Source organism: Schistocerca gregaria, chromosome 9, assembly GCF_023897955.1.
Source record: "Schistocerca gregaria isolate iqSchGreg1 chromosome 9, iqSchGreg1.2, whole genome shotgun sequence".
NCBI classification, from domain to species: domain Eukaryota; kingdom Metazoa; phylum Arthropoda; class Insecta; order Orthoptera; family Acrididae; genus Schistocerca; species Schistocerca gregaria.
In genome coordinates, this window is record NC_064928.1 from 82666285 (window position 1) to 82691844 (window position 25560).

At 42.9% G+C, this 25560-nt stretch overlaps 1 protein-coding gene across 1 annotated transcript; it reads left to right on the plus strand.

Moving 5' to 3' along the window:
* The first annotated feature begins 1932 nt into the window (after nucleotides 1-1932).
* On the plus strand, nucleotides 1933-7666 carry LOC126292127 (cuticle protein 79-like). The gene is made up of 4 exons (XM_049985960.1): nucleotides 1933-2048; nucleotides 5201-5590; nucleotides 6957-7061; nucleotides 7488-7666. Exons 1-3 carry the CDS (start codon nucleotides 1956-1958, stop codon nucleotides 7038-7040), a joined length of 567 nt encoding a protein of 188 aa, XP_049841917.1. The 5' UTR covers nucleotides 1933-1955; the 3' UTR covers nucleotides 7041-7061; nucleotides 7488-7666.
* The last annotated feature ends 17894 nt before the right edge of the window (nucleotides 7667-25560 follow it).

Here is a 25560-nt window from a genome sequence, read left to right on the forward strand (position 1 = left end):
TTGTATACCGATTAGGTTCCTTTCAGATTAGGCTGATACAATAGCTCCCTACTTAGCAATCATATACAACCGCTCGCTCACCGATAGATCTGTACCTACAGACTGGAAAACTGCGCAGGTCGCACCAGTGTTTAAGAAGGGTAGTAGGAGTAATCCATCTAGCTACAGACCTATATCATTGACGTCGGTTTGCAGTAGGGTTTTCGAGCATATACTGTATTCAAACATTATGAATCACCTCGAAGGGAACGATCTATTGATGCGTAATCAGCATGGTTTCAAAAAACATCGTTCTTGTGCAACGCAGTTAGCTCTTTATTCGCACGAAGTAATGGCCGCTATCGACAGAGGATCTAAAGTTGATTCCGTATTTCTAGATTTCCGGAAAACTTTTGACACCGATCCACACAAGCGACTTCTAATCAAGCTGTGGGCGTATGGGGTATCGTCTCAGTTGTGCGACTGGATTCGTGATTTCCTGTCAGGAAGGTCGCATTTCGTAGTAATAGACGGTAAATCATCGAGTAAAACTGAAGTGATATCAGGTGTTCTCCAGGGAAGCGTCCTGGGACCTCTGTTGTTCCTGATCTATATAAATGACCTGGGTGACAATCTGAGCAGTTCTCTTAGGTCGTTCGCAGATGATGCTGTAATTTACCGTCTAGTAAGGTCATCCGAAGACCAGTATCAGTTGCAAAGCGATTTAGAAAAGATTGCTGTATGGTGTGGCAGGTGCCAGTTGAATCTAAATAACGAAAAGTGTGAGGTGATTCACATGAATTCCAAAACAAATCCGTTGGAATTCGATTACTCGATAAATAGTACAATTCTCAAGGCTGTCAATTCAACCAAGTACCTGGGTGTTAAAATTACGAACAACTTCAGTTGGAAAGACCACATAGATAATATTGTGGAGTGGGTGAGCCAAAGGTTGCGTTTCATTGACAGGACACTTAGAAGATGTAACAAGTCCGCTAAAGAGACAGCTTACACTACACTCGTTCGTCCTCTGTTAGAATATTCCTGCGCGGTGTGAGATCTTTACCAGGTGGCATTGACGGAGGACATCGAAAGGGTGCAAAAAAGGGCAGCCCCGTTTTGTATTATCACGTAATAGGGGAGAGAGTGTGGCAGATATGATACACGAGTTGGGATGGAAGTCATTAAAGCAAAGAGGATTTTAGTCGCGGCGAGATCTATTTACTAAATTTCAGTCAACAACTTTCTCTTCGTAATGCGAAAATATTTTGTTGAGCCCAGCCTACACAGGTAGGAATGATAAAAATAAAATAAGAGAAATCAGAGCTCGAACAGAAAGGTTTAGGTGTTCGTTTTTCGCGCGCGCTGTTCGGGAGTGGAATGGTAGAGAGCTAGTGTGATTGTGGTTCGATGAACCCTCTGCCAAGAACTTAAATGTGAATTGCAGAGTAATCATGTAGATGTAGATGTAGATGTATGTACGTATAAAAAAATAGATCTTACTTTTGGGATTACCCTCGTATCATCGTGAATTTCTTCCGCACCAACGAACTTCGTCACCCATGAGCACGACATCGACGGAACGCTAAGGACATAAACCATGTGCATTCCAGCTGTATAACTTTTGCAAACTCGCGATTAACTCCCGAGTCGCGGAGCCAATTAGATGGCCGCTAGTTAGCCGGGCGTGACGTGTGCTACCGCCGGTACTGTCTTACTTTCGCTGGCGCGTGTGACGAGTATGGTATCACCGCCGCTAACAGGAGACTCGGAGGATGGAAAAAAAAGGAAAAAAGACGTGCGGTAAAGAGAGAGGCGACGCGAAACTGGATCGAGGCCTGCGTCGCCGGGTGAAGGTGTGCCCGCTGGCGCTTCTAATTAGAAATAGCGAGCGCGCGCGACAAGGACTCGAAGGCGAGACCGCGAGGTCGCTGCGATCGGGGGGTGGGAACCGTCGGCCGCCCGCCGGGATATAAATGCCGGCGGCGCCGACGTCGCAGCATCAGTTCGCTGTCGTCTGCTCCCGAGGAACACAGCACATCACCTCCGACACCATGAAGAGTCTTCTGGTGAGTACAGCCGCTGAGACAGCAGTTGCCGTCACTAACGGCGATTCTCTGCTCTTCACGAACACTTTCTTAGCATCTACATCCATACTCCGCAAGCCACCTGACGGTGTGTGGCGGAGGATACCCTGAGTACCTCTATCGGTTCTTTCTTCTATTCCAGTCTCGTATTGTTCGTGGAAAGAAGGATTGTCGGTATGCCTCTGTGTGGGCTCTAACCTCTCTGATTTTATCCTCATGGTCTCTTCGCGAGATATACGTAGGAGGGAGCAATATACTGCTTGACTCCTGAAGATACGTTCTCGAAACTTTAACAAAAGCACGTACCGAGCTACTGAGAGTCTCTCCTGCAGAGTCTTCCACTGGAGTTTGTCTATAATCTCCGTAACGTTTTCGCGATTACTAAATGATCCTGTATCGAAGCGCGCTGCTCTCCGTTGGATCTTCTCTATCTCTTCTATCAACCCTATCTGGTACAGATCCCACACTGGTGAGCAGTATTCAAGCAGTGGACGAACAAGCGTACTGTAACGTATTTCCTTTTGTTTTCGGATTGCATTTCCTTAGGATTCTTCCAATGAATCTCAGTCTGGCACCTGCTTTACCGACGATCAACTTTATATGATCATTCCATTTGAAATCACTCCTAATGCCTACTCCCAGATAATTTATGGAATTAACTGCTTTCAGTTGCTGACCTGCTATATTGTAGCTAAATGATAAAGAATCTTCTTTTCTATGTATTCGCAGCACATTACACTTGTCTACATTGAAATTCAATTGCCATTCCCTGCACCATGCGTCAATACGCTGCAGATCCTCCTGTATTTCAGTACAATTTTCCATTGTTACAACCTCTCGATACACCACAGCATAATCCGCAAAAAGCCTCAGTGAACTTCCGATGTCATCCACCAGGTCATTTATGTATATTGTGAATAGCAACGGTCCTACGACACTCCCCTGCGGTATCCGTGTACGACTCACAGCTGGGGGTCCCAGTTTAAATCCACACTCCGCCTTCCCTGTGTAAAATAAAGATACGGTTCTCGAATCACAGCGCTGTCATAACTGGCAGAGGAGAAATGATACCATACGTTACTAGTACACCGTGAATGCGCAAAATTTTCTTACAGATTTACGTTAGTTGACTTTGCCTGTTCTGGAAACATGCTACCTATTTCTTGATAAATTTGGTAGTATTCAAAACTGGAAGTCGAACGCGGATCTTTCTTCATTGGGAGCAATCTTGAAGCAATGGAAATATTTGTGTGCAAAGTGCAGTTGGAACCAAAGCCTAAAACGGTACCCCACAGTGGAGCCAGAGAAACGGAGACTAGCTGAAGCATCTAATAACATACCAAAATATATTATACGATCTGGAACTTATTTTCATATAAGAGCCACCCCTGTAGGCATAAAATATAAGTTACGGTTCGTGACCACGACATAATTAAAGGAGCGGCACATCTTACAAAATCGAAGATGAGACACGATCTTGGACCACAACTTTAAATGAGATTACTATCACTTCTAAAACAATATTAGCGATGCATAACGTACTTTTTTCGTTTAATCTTTCTCCAGTTCTCGAAAAGCAGTGTTCGAGTATGCAAAATCTCACCTTTCATTCTTCCAGAACTTCTTATAATTTGTTCAATCAGTCAATTTCAGATTGATCAGCTTAATTGTGCAAATCGATACAATCGAGACTGCAGATCATTTGCGTGTGCTTCTCTCGCGGACACCTGATACATGTCTGTGATAATGCGTTATCTCAGAGTGATGTTATTCCTTAAATTCTGCTTGCGAAATGACGTCTGCCCACTTTCGCAGGCGTAAAACATAAATAATGTTACTTACACAAGAAATTTAATTTTTGTCTAAGCTGGTTCTCAAACTACTGTCTTACGCATTTGTGAGCAATTTTCTTGTAGCTCAGCTGACCTTGTACTACTCGTAACTGGAGTCAAAGCTGCAAGTTATCGGTAACTCCACAGCATCTGCACCGAAATGTCAGGATCCATTTCCCGAACTCTGCAGCTGATAAGGTTCAATAACTGGAGGAAGAAACGTCTGTCATGAGGAAACGGTTCAATTACAACATTTTATTACAAATTACAATTAGTTGCCTTTGCCCTTCGTGAAAGACACTACCAATTTTCAGATAGGTTTTGTCAAAAATAGCACTCGACCTGTCATCTTTCTTCTCTACAAACGATTCTTTACCGTCTGAGCTCTCCTTGTATGACTCGCAGCTTGAGACAAAGTTTCAAACTATCAGTACATCAATAATGCCACTATACAAATGTGGAGATCATGTTTTCAATTACCAACATTCGAATTAAAACAAAGTTACCAGAAGACTCTGATAAGAAGGAACAGTTTCCGATGGTAACGAAGTTTGATCAGCTCCGGATGATTACTCAAAGTTTATTTACTTTCACTTTTCTGTCACAATTTTGGCCCCATTCGTCCACCAAAAATAAGTCTTCATCCATAAGCACAACAACAGACTTCATATGCACAATTTTGACACTTTGGTTTGAGATTTCTGACACTTAAATAATCATAAAAGCACAGGGCAGAAAAGTTACCGTGCAGAAGCTGGACGACAGTATTGAGACTGAGATGAAGCCCTTTGCAACTCCTCTTACAGTTTCGTTATTATATTTGAGGTTCACATTCATTGTGTAGCATGTCAGGAACAAGAGATAAAGTATGAATTACAGTCTCTGTATCAACCATAAGTTAAACATTTACTTTTGATGAAGACACTAATATTACTGGAGGTTTACATTTGAGGGAGAATGGCTACAATGTCTTCTTTGATTTATCACTGTCATACTCTTGGTTGTTTCCCAGTGCAGTCCACGACATTCGCTAGATATTCAGAGTAGGCTATCGTTTTATACGCCTAATAGCACACCGTTTATCCCCAAGTATGAGTGCAAAACAAAATAGTAATGGAGCTAGTATTGATCCCTGTGGAAAACTTCTTAGAAATTACTTCTCAGACGACTCTTCAGCGCCGCAGTTCTCACACTGCCCACTCTGAAACTAACATTGCAAGACTGTGTACGAGATAGACCATAGGTATATGCTCCAATGACATCTCAGATATGAGGAATAACAGTTGAAATCCGACGTACCAGGTCGCTGTAGCGCTGTTGGCCGTGGCCCAGTGCATGCCTGAGCCAGAGCCCGAGGCAAAGGCAGCCCCCGGCTTCCTGAGCGGCGGTTACGGAGGCGGCTTCGGCGGCGGCTACGGAGGCGGCTACGGAGGCGGCCTGGGAGGCGGCCTGGGAGGCGTTGGCCTCGCCGCCGCCCCCGCTATCGGCATCGCCGCCGCCCCCGCTGTTGGCATCGCCGCCGCCCCGGCAACCTTGGTGCGCACGCGAGTGGTGCCCGGACCGGCTCGCCTGGTGCAGCCGCCCCCAGTGGTGCAGAGGCAGGTGATCCAGCCTCCCCCCATCGTGCAGACCCGCCTCATCCAGCCCCCTGCCCAGCTGGTCCAGGGACCGCCCCAGGTCATCCACGAGCAGGTGAGTTTCATAGTCCTGAGTCCACATTAAGTAAGGCTCTGAGGATGTCGATAACAGGAAGTGGCTTTGGCATTAGTTCATCAATCACAATCCTTCATCGTGCCTAGACCATCGAACAGAGGTGCTGTATTTGCCTGCATATACAAGCACGAAAGGTTTAGCATTAGAACAGTATCTCCAATAATCGATAGTTCAAAACAAGAATTATTCTAGTTTCCTATCATTTTCATACGCCTATCCTCAAGTAGAACAAAATAGAAATGGAGCTACTATTGAGCCCTATGGAAAACTTTTTAGAAAGTGCGGTATTTTATTGCGGTGTGAATCTTCCCAATCACAAAGGCTATTTTTGGCTTATAAATGGAAGTTCTACCGAAGTGTTACGTACGTTCAAAAACCTCTCGTATTATATTGTTATTATTATATGCAATGTGATCATATGAGAAAGAATAACTGCAAACCAAGAAACTCTATTTGGAGCTAACATAGTTAGATCAACTACCGAATAATCCACCTGCAGAATATAGTTACTCAGAATTGCCATTAATTTCTAGCCTATAATTTAGCAATTTGCCTCACGATATACTATATTTCTATTAATTTCATTTGTTGTTAACAATATGAGCTTATTTTCAAGATGTATGTGGGAATTTGGATTCGGCAGGGATATATGCTAGGGTAGCCTCTGCAGCTGTGCAAAGTCACTATGCGTGGGCGGCGTAGTGGTTAGAGCAGGAGACCTGGGTTCAAATCCTGGCCTTAGTATAAATTTTCATTCGACGCTTGTCTGACAATATACATCAAAGATAATACTTAAAGAGTTTTCTGGAATCATATAGTTGCAATTGATTATTCCGAAAAATTATCACCTTCCACTCAGTTAATACTTGGTAGAACTCCAGTCAGCATTTGGAATGCAGCGCCTTGACTCTTGCGCAGCAGGTCGTTCAGTATTATGCAGCACCCATTTTAAATAAAAAATCTTAGCAATAATCCTTGCATTTTTAAGTCGAAGGAGTGCCTGGAAAAAATTTAGGCAAATTCCTGTGTTATATTGCCGATTACGCTAGTAAATACTCAGCAGCTTGTCATCTGCTTAGGATTCGTGTAAATGTAATTTTATACATTATTAACTTTTCTGATGTTCCATGACGATGGATACCGGCTCTTCAGTTTCATTGTACTGATCTAGCGTGCAATTAAAACAAAAATCAATCAATAGGAGGAGAATAAACAAGAAAGAACGATAAGGATGGAAGACCAATGTTCGGTACAAAATCTAATTGACACTCTGTGTCCACCCTATCACTAGTGCGTTCCCAGCGTGGACAAACGACTTATACACCTTTCGCTTTCTCGCTTCCAGACTCCAGCGGTGATCAAGACTGCTGTGCCCGCAATCGCTGCTGCCCCAGCCATCGGCTTCGGCTACAAATCTCTGCTTCACTAAGCTCCAGGTCACCAGCATCTGGTAAGTGGCAACGCTGAAACTGGACAGATAGTAACCAGCTCTGTAAGAGATAAACGTTAATGGCTCATGCTCGTACGAAAAAGATTTAAAACTACTGTACGATTTTACAACGCTTTATTATCAACAAAAGAAAATATAAATTCTTTACCTTACTGGACATACAAACATATGCATATGGTCTTACACCTTTGCTTTCTGGTGCTGTGGCCCAAGTAGAATAGGAAGTCCCCTGGCTGTGTATTGGCCCCGTTAAAATGGCAGACGATGAAAGATTCATTCTCTGAGATTGGGACCCTTTTCAGTAGAGGACTTGAAGCAAAACTGTAATTTTATTTACACCCTTTTTGAACTGTCATAGACACATCACAGTACTGACACAAACTGAATATCGCAGACAATGTCTACAGCCAGTGTTCTTTTTCCCAGGTTCCACCAGAAGCAGCCTGATGCAAACATCCGACGACGGCAAGATGAACATCTTGATATTCCTCTTATTCTTCGTTTCTAGAACATCACATTATCTTAATTTATTTCTTCCAAGTGAACAAAGACATTGTACCATCGCTCTAAATTATGCAATAAAGCTTTGAGTATCAGAATACAAATCGTCTGCTATTTCACACTACATCCCTTCCCCAATCCATTTCCTACCGTACTTTATAAACTCTGTGTTGATCTTACACTCCACAGAGTCTCATTATAAGAATCGGAGTCTATTTTAACTGGCTGTTTCATTTATCTGTTGTCGATAACGTGATTTGTTAGGGATAAAAGAGCTTGTGTGCGTTCTCTTGGAATGCAGTATTCGGAGTTTCCTTCACGTGTAACGGCAAATATTTTGTCGTATGTCTTCAGTGTGGCCTAAACTCATACTTAAGGTATCGTTTGGGAAACTTACAAAGGTTTACGTAACTGCCGTATGACCAAATCCTAATACAGGAACATGTTTGTTTACCATCGAGATCAGCCGAACACAACACTGTAATAACATATTTTCGGCGTCATGATCAAAATCTCTAAATTTTATTTACATATGCTCAACTTGACAGTAGAGGACGTACGTATTCTATAAAGTTCTTGCCTTAACGACATAGCTCAACAAAATAAACATAATAAATTTAAAAAAAATAGGAATTTTTTCACAACTTCCTTTCGCTACATTACACGCATAACGAAAAATTATTCTATCATGAAACGACTTTGTTTTTAATTTCTATATTTCAAACAAAATAGTGTAATATTTAAACATTATTCTTAGGTTAGGCTGCCTTAATGTATTTGTAAAGTAATTCCATGCCAAATGAAACTTTACTTGTATAATTTCCTTACTTAACAATGAGAAAAAACAATTTCGAGTCTACTTCCATATAATTTTCATCTTTGGCGTTCTGTAAATGCTTGCTGTTATTAAACAGTACACATCATAATAAAGCATTTCTTAAAAAAATAATATTGAAAGTAAGTGTAAGAATTTTCTACGTTTTATGCATGGTGCTAGTAAACACTACATTGAAGTTCAAAATGGCTCTGAGCACTATGGGACTCAACTGCTGTGGTCATTAGCCCCCTAGAACTTAGAACTACTTAAACCTAACTAACCTAAGGACATCACATAGATCCATGCCCGAGGCAGGATTCGAACCTGCGACCGTAGCACTCGCACAGTTCCGGACTGCGCGCCTAGAACCGCGAGACCACCGCGGCCGGCTACATTGAAGTATTCCACGGTAATCACTTAGAAGAACTCAACTTACAGTAATAACGTTTTCATAATTTGTATGTTCGATGAATGAAGTCAAGTCATGGTGACATCTTCAAAAACTCTTAGTCCATTAACTCGTTCGTAATGCATTCATCTATTAAAATCCTATGCTGTTATCAGTTGTTTATTTTTATAACAGGAATCATAATTATAATACTTTGTTAAAGTAAAAACAACTTTACACAAATTTCGAGGATTTAAAACTAACGAATAAGAAGTTAGGAGGATGAATACACATGAATTCAACATCGGTGCTTTCGTGAAAAGTAGAGTTGAGGAGAGAATCATAAAATTTCTTTCGCTAACTCTCTCTTCTCATTTTGCAGCGAGTCTTGAAACCAATTGATTTCGTCACACAATCCATAAGCTAAATAAAACAATATTTCATAATTCTGGCCATCTTGTACTGCGTTTAAATAAAATATGTGTCATTGAATCGTCTTTGAACCCTTGCAACAACTCGCAAACTTGTCTCCAATGATCCACGGAATATTATTCGTCTGTTGTGATGAATCTTTGTGACAACCGTCACTCCACTGCTGTACTGGCACTTCTCAAGTGTTATTCATGTTGCGTTGTTATGACTTCAGCTCAAAGACTTGTTTGATGCAGCTCCCCATGCTGTTCTATCCAGTGGAAGCTTCTTCATTTATGCTAAACTACTGCAACCTACATCCTTCTGAATCTCATCCCTACATTCATCCCTTAGTCTCTCTGTAAAAACTTTACCCCGCCCCTTACACACCCAATATTAAACTGGTGATCCCTTGATGTCTCATAATGTGTCCTATCACAAAGTTCCCTTCTTTTAGTCAGATAGTGCCACAAATTTCTTTCCGCCCCGATTCCGTTCAATATCTCTTCATTAGTGATGCGATCTGTCCATCTGATCTTCAACATTCTTCTGTAGCACCACACCTCAAAAGCCTCTATTCTCTTCTTGTGTAAGCTATTTATCGTCCAGGTTTCACTTCCATAAATGGCTATACTTCAGAAGGATACCTTCAGAAGAAGCATTAGAATCCTAAATCTGCATTCCATGTCAACAATTTTCTCTTCTTCAGGAACATTATTCTTGACGTCACTAGTCTACAGTTTATACTTTCTATTTTGGCCATAATCAGCCTTTTGCCCTCCAAATAGCAAAACTCATCTACTGCTTTTAGTGTCTTATTTCCTAATATAATCCCCTCGTCATCACGTAATTTAATTTGACTACATTCCATTACACTTGGTTTGCTTTTGTTGATGTTTATCTTACACCCTCCTTTCGAAACACTGTACATTTCGTGCAACTGCTCTTCCAAGTTCTTTGCCGTCTCCGATAGAATTACAGAGTCACCGACAGACTTCAAAGTTTTTATTTCTTCTCCCTGAACTTTTATTCCTGTTTCATTTTTTTGTTTCCTTTATTGCTTGTTCAATGTACAGGTTGAGTAACATTGATGATAAGCTACATCCCTGTCTCACTCGCTTCTCAACCACTGCTACCCTTCCACGCTCCTCAACTATTTCAACTGATGTCTCGTTTCTCGGCAAGTAGTAAATATCCTTTCGCTCCTTGCATTTTACCACTACTACCTTCACCAATTTCAAAGAGAGTATTTCAGTCAAGATTGTGAGAAGATATCTCTAAATCTACAGATGGTATAAACCTACCTTGATGGTGAAGTCGTAGAGTCATTATTGTTGCATGTGCACTTATTTATCTCTGGACTCCAAACTCATCTTCCCAGAGGTCGTCTGCTACCAGTTTTTTCATTCTTCTGTTTAGAATTATTTGTATTAGTACTTTGCAACCATGCTGTATTAAGGGGTGGCTGAGCGGTTCTAGGCGCTACAGTCTGGAACCGCGCGACCGTTACGGTCGCAGGTTCGAATCCATCCTCGGGCATGGATGTGTGTGATGTCCTTAGGTTAGTTAAGAAGTTCTAAGTCTAGGGGACTGATGACCTCAGAAGTTAAGTCCCATAGTGCTCAGAGCCATTTGATCCATGCTGTATTAAACTGATAGTTCGGTGATATTTGCTTCTGTCAAAACCTGCTTTCTTTGGAATTGGGATTATCGCATACTTCTTGGAGTCTGAGGGTATTTCGCCTGTCTCATATATCTTTCACAGCAGATACAGGAGGTCTGTCATGGCTGGCTCTCCTGCTGCCGCTATCAGTAGTTCTGAATGTATGACGTCTACTCCCGTGGCATTGTTTCCACTTATGCCTTCCAGTGCTCTGTCAAACTCTTCTCGCAGCATCCCATGTCGCATCTCATGTTCCTCTACATTCTCTCTACATTCTATTTCATTTCTATAAAATTGCCTTTAAGTTCATCTCCCTCACACAGACCCTCTATATACCCCTTTCAGCTTTCCCTTTCCTTGCATATCACTGGTTTTCCATCTGAATTCTTGATATTCATACAACTGCTTCCTTTCTCTCCAAAGGGCTCTTTATGTTTCCTTTAGGGGTATGTACACTACTGGCCATTAAAATTGCTACACCAAGAAAAGGTGCAGATGATAAACGGGTATTCATCGGACAAATATATTATACTAGAACTGACAAATGATTATATTTTCACGCAATTTGGGTGCATAGATTCTGAGAAATCAGTACCCAGAACAACCACCTCTGGCCGTAATAACGGCCTTGATACGCCTGGGCCTTGAGTCAAACAGAGTTTGGATGGCGTGTACAGGTACAGCTGCCTATGTAGCTTCACGACGATACCACAGATCATCAAGAGTAGTGACTGGCTTATTGTGACGAGCCAGTTACTCGGCCACCATTGACCAGACGTTTTCAACTGGTGAGAGATTTGGAGAATGTGCTGGCCAGAGCAACAGTCGAACATTTTGTGTATCCAGAAAGGCCCGTACACGACCTGCAACATGCGGTCGTGCATTATCCTGCTGAAATGTAGGGTTTCGCAGGGATAGAATGAAGGGTAGAGCCACGGGTCGTAACACATCTGAAATGTGACGACTACTGTTCAAAGTGCCGTCAAGAGGTGCCCGAGACGTGCAACCAATGGTACCCCATACCATCACGTCGGGTGATATGCCAGTATGGCGATGACGAATACACCAATGTGCGTTCACAGCGATGTCGCCCAACAGGATGCGACCATCATGATGCTGTAAACAGAACCTGGATTCATACGAAAAAATGACGTTTTGACATTCGTGCACCCTGGTTCGTCGTTGAGTACACCATCGCAGGCGCTCCTGTCTGTGATGCAGCGTCAAGTGTAACCGCAGCTGTGGTCTCCAAGCTGATAGTCCGTGCTGCTGCAAACGTCGTCCAACTGTTCGTGGAGATGGTTGTTGTCTTGCAAACGTCCCCATCTGTTGACTCAGGGATCGAAACGTGGCTGTACGATCCGTTACAGCCATACGGATAAGATGCCTGTCATCTCGACTGCTAGTGATACGAGGCCGTTGGGATCCAGCACGGCGTTCCGCATTACCCTCCCGAACCCACCGTTTCCATGTTCTGCTAACAGTCAATGGATCTCGACCAACGCGAACACCAATGTTGCGATACGATAAACCGCAATCGCGATAGGCTACAATCCGACCTTTATCAAAGTCGTGATGTTACGTATTTCTCCTCCTTACACGAGGCATCACAGCAACGTTTCACCAGGCAACGCCGGTCAACTGCTGTTTGTGTATGAGAAATCGGTTGGAAACTTGCCTCATGTCAGCACGTTGTAGGTGTCGGCACCGGCGCCAACCTTGTGTGAATGCTCTGAAAAGCTGATCATTTGCATATCACAGCATCTTCATCAGGTCGGTTAAATTTCGCTTCGTGTAGGTTCCCCCCTAATGAAATATGCTTGTAACTTCTTATTCATAACTGATTTAAAATCAATTAATAAAATAGTTAACACTTGCAATTAGCAACGTCAGTGGTCTCCGGGATTAAGCAGTCTGTGTTCATTTGAATGTAATATACAGTGTAGGTTAGTTGGGTACATGACAAGCCAGGCTGTGTTCAGCGGTCAAGGCCAGTGACCTTCTGTTTGATCTGACCCCCATAGTTGCTGCGGCTCACCATTCAGAGGAAAGCGCAGGGGGATGGTTCAAATGGCTCTGAGCACCATGGAACTTAACATCTGAGGTCATCACTCCCCTAGAACTTAAACCTAAATAACCTAAGGACATCACACACATCCATGCCCGAGGCAGGATTCGAATCTGCGACCGTAGCAGCAGCGTGGTTCTGGACTGAAGCGCCTAGAACCGCTCGGTCACTAAGCCCGGCAATTACTGTACAACATCACAGATTTATCTTCTTATAATTCACTCATAGATTACGATTTTATCCCATTCGTATAACGTATCCAGTCTTAGCTGAGAAATTCTCAAGTGTTAGATTAGTATTGTCCCATGTCAACATTTGTTTTCTTATTCTCTGCATTTCTTGTGGACAATCTCATAATGATTTGTTATTCATGCATATTAGCGAGACACTTTGTAATAAACAACGATTAATGTGGACCACTATTTCATTTCATAGTTGGTTGATCACTCTGCCTGTTATCTTTCGTGAGGTGCAACACCCACATCTCACGTTTGGTGCGGCCACCCCTGTCTTATTAGCAATCTGTTGCTTGACACATTTTATTGAATTGCCATGAGCCCATGGGAAGTAATCTGATTATCAGTTACTCCATATTCATTAGGTGAAATCTTAGGTCTGATTCAACAGTTAGTGTCGCTGACATAAAATTTTTAATGAATTCTAAGCACAGCTTTGGTAATCAACAAAAGTTTGGGAACAAATTAAGTTAACCTGCTTGTACAGATAATTAACCATTTCTTTCGTCTGATTTTGTTGTGGTTTAAAGCAGTCCATACTGATGTTGTGAACGACGTTCTCATCTGCAACCGTCGTCATTGCCTTAAGTGAGAGTTCAGCTCAGGTTCCAACATACCTCTTTGTCTGTCAGAACGATACGAGGGGAAACTGCTTAAGATTGGGGTGATTATGTGTGGGGTGACGTAATTATTGGCATCTGTTATCCTTAGATTTACGTTGAAGTGTTAGGTGTGTTTCACATATTCCACGTTTCTCGGTTTGCTTGGGAATGAACAAGTCACGAATTTAGTTACAATGAGTGTAGCGCAATAAGATACTGGATATCTGTAGAGCGTCGATAGTGAGTTTAATATGGAGAGGTAACAGGAAACTGTTCAGCAGGATATCTTTGGCGAACTGCACAAAGGAAGTTTACAGAACTTAGACCGTGTGGAGGACTGTCTGTCAGGAATGCAAAACAATGGGGACAGTTCAGGGGTTGTTTCAGCAGTTAATGTGGTCAGGACACTACAAAAAGAAACATGAACTATTCCAAAACATAATCAAAGGAAATGAGGAAGAGTTTGTAAGCATTCATAAAAAAGACTGATATACAAAGCAAACAAATACAGGATGATTTATCAAATGAAATTGATGGGAACGCGTGAGAATTTAAAAAGTTAAAGTCGTTTGTGCAAGAGACTAAGGGGTCAAAGAAGAATTAAGAAAAGCGGTCACAGACGTGCGAACGGATCTTAAACCAGTTGGTAGGTGGCAGAATGAGATTCCAGGACGAATAAGTCGTTAATGATGAACAAGTCACTTGAAGTGAAGAACTTTGACATCGTCTCTTTTTAGTGGGAAAAGGGGTCACAGTAAGTCGTGATGAAGGTAGTAAAGTAGCACAGAAGACTGGAGTACCAACAAAGGCAGTGGAACTGCTATTGTTACGAAGAAGTGCGTAGTCTGATGAAGTCATTCGTGTCATTACAATATACAGCCTGTGATCAAAAGTATCCGGACACCTGGCTGAAAATGACTTACAAGTTTGTGCTGCCCACACTCGGTAATACTGGGATTCAATATGGTGTTGGTCCATCCCTAGTGTTGATGACAGCTTCCACTCTCGCTGGGATACGTCCAATCAGGTGTTGGAAGGTTTCTTGGGGAATGGCAGCCAGTTCCTCACGGAGTGTTGCACTGAGGAGAGGTATCGATGTAGGTCGGTGAGGTCAGACACAGAGTCGACGATACAAACCATCCCAGAGGTGTTCTATAGGGTTCAGGTCAGGATTGCGTGCAGGCCAGTCCATTACAGGGATGTTGTAGTCGTATAAAGCCGTGCATATGAGCAGATGCTCGATCGTGTTGAAAGATGCAATCGCTGTCCCCGAATAGCTCTTCAACAGTGGGGAACAAGAAGGTGCTTAAAACACCAGGACAGGCCTGTGCTGTGGTAGTGCCACGCAAAACGACAAGTAAACACACGACCACACCAAAACACCTCCGCTTCCGAATTTTACTGTTGGCACTACACACGTTGACATGACATTCACCGGGCATTCGCCATACCCACGCCCTGCCATCGGATGGCCACATTGTGTACCGTGATTCGTCACTCCACACAACGTTTTTCCACTGTTGAATCGTCCAATGTTTACGCTCCTTACATAAGGGAGGCGTGATTTGACATTTTACATGAGCAGCCGATCGACCATGAAATCCAAAGTTCCTCACCTCCCACCTGTCGTAGTATTTGCAGTGGATCCTGGTGCAGTCTGGAATTCCTGTGTGATGGTCTGTATAGATGTCTGCCTGTTACACATTACGACCCTCTTCAACGTCGGCGTTCTCTGTCAGTCAACAGACGAGATCGGCCTGTACGCTTTTGTGGTGTACCTGTCCCTTCACGTTTCGACTTCACTACCACATCGGAATCAATGGACCTAGGAATGTTTAGGAAGGTGGAAATCTCGCGTACATGCTTATGACACAAATGACACCCAATCATCTGAGAACGTTCGAAGTCGATAAGTCCCTCTCTCTTTCCATGTCTAACGATACTGCGGTCGTTGATATGTAGTACCTGGCAGTAGATGGCAACACAATGCAACTAATATGAAAAACGTATGTTTTTGAGGATGTCTGGATACCACTGATCACACAGTGTATCAGGAAGAGCTGAAAGAATTACTCCAGTTCAAAGAAACACTGGTGAACATTAGATATCAGAATCAGCTGCAGAATTGTAGAAAAGAAAGAATTGTAGAAAAGAACAAACTATTTTGGTTGCAAAACTGGATTTATTTATTTTATTTATCCTCCAGTAACGCGTTTTGGTTTGTACAAGCCATCTTCATACTTTCTGACAAAATGTGGTATTCAGCACATAGGATACCGCGCATACAAACGTCCCTGAAGGAAAACGCCGCAATTAGAATTTGGAAACAAATATTGTGTGATGTCTGATATAGAAGTTAAATACACGAGAAACCAAGTTTAAGACACCATAAACCCCAGCAGATAGCTTTTCGTGCCAATTTTTTATTTTAAAGGCCTTGGGCCGTGTTCTTGTCAGATACGAGGCGCCGTCCACATCTACTAACACGGGGCCAAGCCTACATAGACGCATCACACGGTGAATATGTAGGAGGCGCAGTTACTCGTGCTCCCGGCTGTTCACGTGTGCGTCATCCTATGTGCTGAGCACTACATTTTGCCAGGCAATCTGTGGATCCTTTGTATAAGGCGAAACGCGTCATCGAGGGATAAAATAAATTATCGAATTTTACAATCAAGACTGTTTGTTCTTTCTTATCGTTGACATTGGATGCTGTGACACAAAGCCATGAATTGGAAAAGAACTGCAGTAATAATTCAAGTGAAAGTGTAAATGAGGTAGAATCGAGTACGCTTGAGGCAGATAAGAGACAAGAAGAGCAATAGCGCAATCTGCTTGACTTAACCGCATTACGGACACACTAATTGATAAATTACCATAATTACACTGAAGATGAGAGCCGCAGACACTTTGCAACTGTCCTGAAATACTCATTCCGCCATGAAGGGTCGAGCTATCTTCATCCAAAGACGTGCATCAATCAATTTCAGGATGTACTGCCAGTGCTGTGGTATCATGCGTTTCAGATCGATTTCGTATGTATGCACCTATACGACAAAGTGACGGTCTATACAAGTTTCACTGTAGGAGATTGTAATACTTCTCATGGTTTCTGACATCCGTTTCTGGATGAATATTGTTCTAAAACTAAAGAAGATTATGTGTAACTCGGAATACGTGTGATGGAACTGAACAGAAATTTGAAGTACCAGAAACTTACACAATATTTCAAAGAAATGACGCATCAGAATCAATTCTTGGGCATGCCAGATGATCCACCAGAGTTGATACGAATTTGTCTGACAAAGTTACCTTATCAGCTTCAGTGCGAAGCTACTACAGCAGACATATTGTGCAGGAGGTCAGAGCATTTCAAAATTTTCTACAAGAATTGCTCTACGGCCACAGTACAGAGGCGCAGGAAGACGTGCGCTTTGTGGAAGTTATTTTTCGAGAAACTGACATCCGCAACTGGACTGCCGACCACCAACAAAGGGAAAACGGTGCCTGAAGGAGTATACAGACGGTGAGGCACTTGTTCACTGCATTAAAGGGAAGATGAGCAGCGATACAATGAAACGAGGGACCACGGTGGAATTACGAGGATGACAGAAAGTAGTACACACTACATTGAGGACGTGTTAGATGACGATCTGTTTAACATTACGAAATATGAAGATACCAGAAACAATTCTGAAGTTGGAGTTGATAACGAAAGCAAAACTAAAGAAAAACCAAGAGACGTTCATAGGATTTGTCGACCTGGAAAAGGCTTTTGACAATGTAAAACCGTGTACGATGTTCAAAATTCTGAGAAAAATAGTGGTAAGCTATAGGGAGAATGAGTCGCATACAGTATGTACAACAGCCGAGAGGGAATCATTAGAGTGGACGACCAAAACCGGAGTGCTCGGATTAAAAATAGTGTAAGACAGGAGGTAGTCTTTCGCCACTACTGTTCAATCTGAAACACTGTTGTAAATAAACAACGGTTTAGGAGTGGAATAATAATTCGATATTTAAAAAAAACAGGTTTGCTTTGGTACAAAATAAACAAATATTATGTGCTTTCACTGTTATTTACTGGTCTTTCTACAAGAAGATTTTATATCTGGAATTTCGCGGGCAGCGAATATTTTCTTAATGTATGGCCATTTTTGAGCTTCATGCCCTGCAATAAATGTTAATGACATAAATTCAATCACTTGAAAATGGTATAAATGGCCGAAACCTGGGCCTTAGTAAATAAACAACAATACAGTGAAATACCGAAATGTTCATTTAAAAACTTACAAACAGGTTTGCTCCTGCAAGTGAGTTCAATGCAACTTGTACGAAATTCACCTAAAGTGGAAATATAGAAGTCATACAACTAACAAACGGTAACATTAGAAGCAGCCAGTCTCAAAGACAAATACAATCGTGTCTAAATGCATGCAATTTTCCAAGCCAGAGCAGTGAATAAACAAATTACTGAAACATTCAACGTGAGAGTCAATTAGCCAAGCATAATGGGATTCAGACATATTAATTTGGCCTTTAAGGCTTTAGTTACTACTACTGAATTTAAAAATAAAATTACAGGAAAATATCACAAAATGCACAAATTTAGGCCGCGGCCCCACTAGAAATTTAGCCCAAACATTCTTGTCTCCAGGCGAGATACCGTGAAGACGCCAGACATAACAGACTACTGGCGGCATAAACAAAAGAAGCCACATCTACACCCATGCTCATAAATTGAGGACAATTGCAGAATGTGGTGCCACACAACGTGGCACTACACAAAACTGGCACTAATAGCATAGGCACATAGGGAACACAAACGACACAGATCTGTAAGTGCACGGTATTGGTGATAAGTTGAGAAAACCGTCCCGAAACACATGTGCTAGAAAACGTCACTGTTTCCTGCGCTTGACATGAATGTGGGATATGATCACCATGCTGGGGTATAGGCTCCCATTTCTGCACCAGTGCCTGTCGGAGCTCCTGAAGTGTCGTAGGGGTTTGAAGACTTGCAGCGATACGTCGAGCGAGATCATTCCAGCCGTGCTCGATAGGGTTTAGGTCTGGAGAACAGGCAGGCCACTCCATTCGCCTGATACCTTCCCTTTCAAAGTACTCCTCCACGATGCCAGCTCGGTGGAACCGCGCGGTATCATCCATCAGGAGGAAGGTGGAACCTACCACACCCCTGAAAAGGCGGACATATTGGTGCAAAGTAACGTCACGATAGACCTGACGTTACAGTTCCTTTGCATGCAGGGGTGTACGTGCACCAACCATAATTCAACCCCACACCATCGAAACACGACCTCCATACGGGTCCCTTTCAAGGACACTAAAGGGTTGGTATCTGGTTCCTGGTTCACGCCAGATTAAAACCCGGATCCACTGTTCCAATGATCATGTTGTTGACACCAGGCTTTACGGGCTCTCCTGTGACCAGGCGTCAGTGGAATGCACCTTAGCTCTCCGGGCGAATAAACATATCTGTTCAGTCGTCTGTAGACTGTGTCTGGAGACAACAGTTCCAATGGCTGCGGTATGGTCCCAAATGAGGCTAACTGCATTACTCCTGGCCGTCTTCTTGTGGTGTTGTACACTGTGGACGTCGCGTACTGTAGCGTCTGGACACGTTTCCTGTCTGCTGGAATCGTTGCCATAATCCTGAGATCACACTTTGTGGCACACAGTGGGCCCGTGCTACGACTTGCTGTGTTTGACCAGCCTCCAGTCGCCCCTCATAACATCAACAATATGTCTGAGCCATTTCCAACAGACAGTCACCATTACCACGTCTAAAAACGTCTGCACACTTACTCGCTAAACCGTACTCTGACATGCGCCAGCACACCTCTGCGTATGTGGACTCCTGCCAGCGCCACCGTGCGACGACCGCACGTGAATTGCACTCCATGGTCAAACACCGAGGTGATTTAAACCCGCAAACCGCCCACCAGACCGTTGTTTCACCACGTATCAGCATGATCCTTAATTTATGAGCATGACTGTATAACAGACTAAGACTGACCATAAATAAGCGGCTACAGATGGATCAAATTCAGATATACATACAAGACAGATTTGGCGGGTACCTAAGAGAATCCAGGACGGAAGTGGGCAGAAGCGTTAAGGAGCGCAGCCAAGCGGCAACCAGTCACGCAAAAACAACCAGTAGGCAGTTAACGACACGAGTACACAGAGACACCCCAATGGCTTCACAGCGCGAGTAAGTGAACCGCGCAGACCGGTATAGCAAACACAGGAACGAAATCACAGCTACCTGCAAGCCAAACTACGTATTCAACCCAACGCCCGAATTCGAAAATTTGTGGCAAACATTATATTAAGACATTCAAATTCACTGCTGCCACTTAGAAACAACACTATGAGGTAGAACGACCAGGGCTTTGTAAGAATTCGTCATCCATGACACAGACGTGCGTCTGCACGAACAGTAACCACTCTCTGTAGTTTACGTTTAATCGCAAAACCTCTCCGCACTCGTGGTTTCTACGCTGACCCTTTTATAACTGCTACAAACTTTAATTCTTTCATAGAATAGCCAAGCAATTACGGGGCCAAATCACGAGCGGCCATTAGTTCAACAACTTAAGACAATGACGGCACGCAGCTTACCACTGCGGTTCAGCACATAGGATTCAGTTTAAATTAGTAACAAGATTAGTAACAAGACGGCCAGCTGCGGCATCTACTACATCTACACGTTTACTCTGCAATTCGCACTTAAGTGCCTGGCAAAGGGTTCATTGAACCATTTTCATACTACTTCTCTACCATTCCACTCTCTAATGCCGCGAGCTCTGATTTCTCTTATATTATTATCATGATCATTTCTCCCTACGTAGGTGGGCGTCAACAAAATATTTTCGCGTTCGGAAGAGAAAGGTAGTGATTGAAATTTCGCCGCAAAGAAAACCGCCTTTGTTTCAGTGGCTGCCACACCAACTCGCGTATCGTATCAGTGACACATTCACTCCTATTGCGCGATAACACGAAAAGAGCTGCCCTTCTTTGCTCTTTTTCTATGTCCTCCGTCAGTCCTATCTGGTAAGGATCCCAGACCGCGCAGCAATATTCCAGCAGAGGACGGACAAGTGTAATGTAGGCTGTCTCTTTAGTGGGTTTGTTGCATCTTCTAAGTGTTCTGCCAGCAAAGCGCAGTCATTGTTTCGCCTTCCCCATAATATTCCTAGGTATTTAGTCGAACTGACAGCCCTTAGAGAAGTGCGATCTATTGTATACCCAAAATTTATCGGATTTCTTTTAGTACCCATGTGGATCACCTCGCACTTTTCTTTGTTTAGTGCCAAAAAAAATGGTTCAAATGGCTATGAGCACTGTGGGACTTAACATCTGACGTCATCAGTCCCCTAGAACTTAGAACTACTTATACCTAATCAACCTAAGGACATCACACACATCCATGCTCGAGGCAGGATTCGAACCTGCGACCGCAGAGGTCTCGCGGTTCCAGACTGTAGCGCCTAGAACCGCTCGGCCACTCCGGCCGGCGTTTTCGCACTATACAGAAATACTCCCTAGATCATTTTGTAATTGGGACTGATCGTCTGATGATTTTACTAGACGGTAAATTACAGCGTCATCTGCAAACAATCTAAGGGGTTTAGTCAGATTATCACCGAGATCAACTATGTTAATCAGGAACAAGAGAGGGCCTATGACACAACCTTGTGGAACGCCAGATATCACTTCTGTTCTACTCGATGATTTAGCGTCTATCACTACGAACTGTGACCTATCTGAGAGGAAATCTCGAATCCAGTCACACAAGTGAGACGATACTCCATATGCACGCAATTTGATTAATAGTCGCCTGTGAGGAACGGTATCAAAAGCCTTCTGGAAATGTAGGAATATGGAATCGATCTGAGATCCCTTGTCGACAGGACTCATTACTTCATGGGAATAAAGAGCTAGCTGCGTTGCACAAGAACGATATATCCTGAATCCGTGTTGGTTGTCTATCAATAAATCATTTTCTTCAAGGTGATTCATAATGTCCGAGTACGGTATATGCTCCAAAATCCTACTGCAAATTGAGGTCAGTGATATGGGTCTGTAATTCAATGGGTTACTTCTATTTCCTTTCTTGTATATTGGTGTGTCCTGTGATATTTCCCAGTCTTTAGCAACAGACCTTTCGTCGAGTGAGCGGCTGTATATGATTGCTAAGAAACTGTTCATATTACAGATTCCAAACACGAAGAGCTTACAAGATGAGACAGTGTATTAGAAATACGTTGCACCACATCTAGAGCTACATACATACTCCGAAAGCCATCGTACGGCACGTGGCGGAGGGTAACCTGTACCGCTGCTCGTCGTTTGTCTTCATGTTTTTCGTAAATCTAGCGAGGGTAAAAAGACTATCTTTACGCCCTCGTATGCGCCATAATTTCTCGTATCTTACCTTCGTGCTCCTTAAGCGCAATGTATGTTGGCGGCAGTAAAATCGTTCGCTAGTCAGCTTCAGAAAGCCGGTTCTCTAAATTTTCTCTACAGTCTTTCTCGGAAAGAACGTCGCCTTTCCTGCTGGGATTCCCATTTGAGTTCCTGAAGCATCTCGGTAACATGTGTTGTTCGAACCTACCAGTAACAAATCGGAACTGAAGAATAGGTCGCACCAGCATCCTACATGCGATATCCTTTACAGGTGAACTGCTCTTTCCTAAAATTCTCCCAATAAACCGAATTCGACCATACGCCTTTGTTATCTACCCACTTCCTTCTTAATTGCTGTTATTGTGCACAATAAGCCAAGTCTTTTATGAAAAATTTGAGAGGAGCAAAGATTCCAATAAATTTTCTAGTTTCTCAGCTTTTTGTGTAGAGTTTGCTGCAGATTTTCTTGTCTAGGGTTCTGATTCTTGAAGGTGAAATTCTCACATTTTAGGTACTCGTGGTGAAATTGATTTAAATAAATTTTAAGATCGTTGTTGCAGAATTTTTTTGTTACGTTAATATATTTTGTCACATTTTAATATATCATTCATCTTTTGGATTTTCACATTAACAAAGCCGAAATTGCATTGTTCACTCAAACTACAAAAATATGTGCGATCACATCAAAGGCTTGTTTACTACTCCTTCACTCAGCGGAAACAACAGTATTCCTAAGGGTTTAAAAGTTTTCTTGACAAATTAATTTGTATTGATTTCGATTATTATTTCATAAATGAATCCGGAAACAAAAATAGTAAGCAATACTAGATTGCGTAATTAACAACACAAACTTAAAGTGTGTCAAATAATTCGTAATTTCATATGTTTCTAACTCTTATCGATTGTATCATTGAAAATAAAGTTCAAAATGGTTCAAATGGCTCTGAGCACTATGGGACTTAACATCTATGGTCATCAGTCCCCTAGAACTTAGAACTACTTAAACCTAACTAACCTAAGGTTCAAATGCTTCAAATGGCTCTGAGCACTATGGGACTTAACATCTATGGTCATCAGTCCCCTAGAACTTAGAACTACTTAAACCTAACTAACCTAAGGACAGCACACAACACCCAGCCATCACGAGGCAGAGGAAATCCCTGACCCCGCCGGGAATCGAACCCGGGCGTGGGAAGCGAGAACGCTACCGCACGACCACGAGATACGGGCAAGTAACCTAAGGACGTCACACAACACCCAGCCATCTCGAGGTAGAGAAAATCCCTGACCCCGCCGGGAACCCGGGCGTGGGAAGCGAGGAAAATAAAGTAATTTCTTTTCATAAATTTTAGTTCGGAATATAACACATTGAAAGTTTACGGGAAAGCAGCTGAGATAATATTGACCTGTCCGAAATTCGAAAATTAAACTGATGTCGAGAACTACTCTTGAGGAAAAGTAATGCCAGAGGAAGACGTGCCGCTTCACTTTCCCTACTACGGTTCTCACATGCTCATTCCACCTCATACCGCTTTGCAACGTTGTGTCCAGATATGTAACGACTTGATTGCACATGCAAAATACGCTCTCACCACGGTCGCTTAAAAAAAGGAACAGTTATTAGCAGCTATGGAGGTAAGAAAATACAGTCTGGCGAAATGCACTAGCCGCGTCGCAGTTAAGACGCGGGCAGACCCCGCTGCGATATGGTCCCGTTCGTACACCACTCTGGCTCTCGTTGTATACACTGCCGCCTCATGCTGCAGAAAGCCCAGACGTCGTAGCAGGCAGCAGACGTCCGCTGTTAACCGGTGTCAATTCCTAACCGCCACACCTCCCAGTTGCACAGAAGCGGCCAGTAGGAGGTGCTGACATCCAGATCTAACGCTCAGTGGAAGAGAGCACAAACGTGCCAGTCGATAGATCGGTGCAGAGCCACACGGCTCAACACAAACGTAACATCACAACCTGCTGCGACATCCAGGAATAGATCAGTCGACGCTGGGAGGATCTGTAGAGCGGGAAACAGGCAGCGGTGTAGACAGCGACGAACACGCGAAACATGCTGTAGTGGATGTTGTGCATGTGAGAGCCGTGCAGAGACAAGTGTGTTAGCGCAAAAAAGGATGCTTTCAAAGCAGTCGAATTATTGATTTTGAAGTAAAACTCTGTTTTAGTGCTAGTAGGACTCGTGGACTTAGCCTTAAGTACAAAACTAATTGTGTACATAGATTGTTCAACCATCCCAGGTTTCGAGAATCTCGACGATTATTGCCTGTTATCGATATCGGTATTGGCGAGATACACGTCTGCCCAACGCTGAGAAAACAGAAAGTTGGATAATAAATGACTAAAAAGTTATCTTTCGTGTGATATAATTATAAAACAACAACTTTGGGATTTCTTTCTTTTGCGTGTACTATGAAACCTTGCTTCGTGCCAAATTTGATGTTTCTATGTCGACGGCACGTACATTACACGTTTTGATGAGTGAGCAAGAATGAAAATATGTGTCATAATGCCCGTATCTTGTCTTTGCATTGATTCAAAAGCTCAACTTCATTACAGGGGCAAATGACCGTAGACGTTAGCAGGCGACACAAATTTCAACTAGATCTGTCTACCCATTCCTCAGAAAACAGTTGGATATAAATAATGATAGACAACAAATCAATCGCATAAGGGTTCCTTTTTTACCGCTGGATGTACTAAACCATAAAACACACTGACAGGAAAAAAAGTCGAAATACCAAGAAATACTTAATGTAGGGGAATGAAATTCCTGGAATACATTTGTCTCGGCACCATGTTTAAGCGATTAACACTGCAAGATCTCAGGTTAATGTAAGCACGAGGTAAGCTATTACAAATGTGAAATGCTGCTACGTTAGCCGGCCACTGTGGCCAAGTGGTTCTAGGTGCTTCAGTCTGGAACCGCTCTGCTGCTAAGGTCGCTGTTTCGAATCCTGTCTCGGGCATGGATGCGTATGATGTCCTTAGGTTAGTTAGGTTTAAGTAGTTCTAAGCCTAGGGGACTGATGACCTCAGATGTTAAGCCCCATAGTGATAAGAGCCATTTCTTTTGCTGGTACGTTAATAACTGGTGTAACTGTCAGAATGTTGGATGCAAGCATGCAAACTTGCATGCATTGCGCTGTGCATGTGCCTGATTTTTTTTGTCAGATGGAGTTCCATGACTGTTGCACTTGGATGGTCAATACAGTTAATGCTGTTTGCGGGTGATGTTGGAGCTGTCGTCCGATGACGTCCCATATGTGTGGTGACAGAACTGGTGATGGAGCAGGCCTAGTCAGCATGTCGACAGTCGTTAGAGCATGCTGGGTTACAACAGCGCTATGTGGCCGAGCAGTATCCTGTTG

Bases quoted from the DNA above. Each gene is read 5' to 3' on its own strand.
- LOC126292127 (XM_049985960.1), top strand. From the start codon at position 1,956: ATGCCGGCGGCGCCGACGTCGCAGCATCAGTTCGCTGTCGTCTGCTCC. The intron at 2,049-5,200 runs GTGAGTACAGCC...CCGACGTACCAG, and splicing joins ACACCATGAAGAGTCTTCTG to GTCGCTGTAGCGCTGTTGGC. The intron at 5,591-6,956 runs GTGAGTTTCATA...TCTCGCTTCCAG, and splicing joins CCCAGGTCATCCACGAGCAG to ACTCCAGCGGTGATCAAGAC.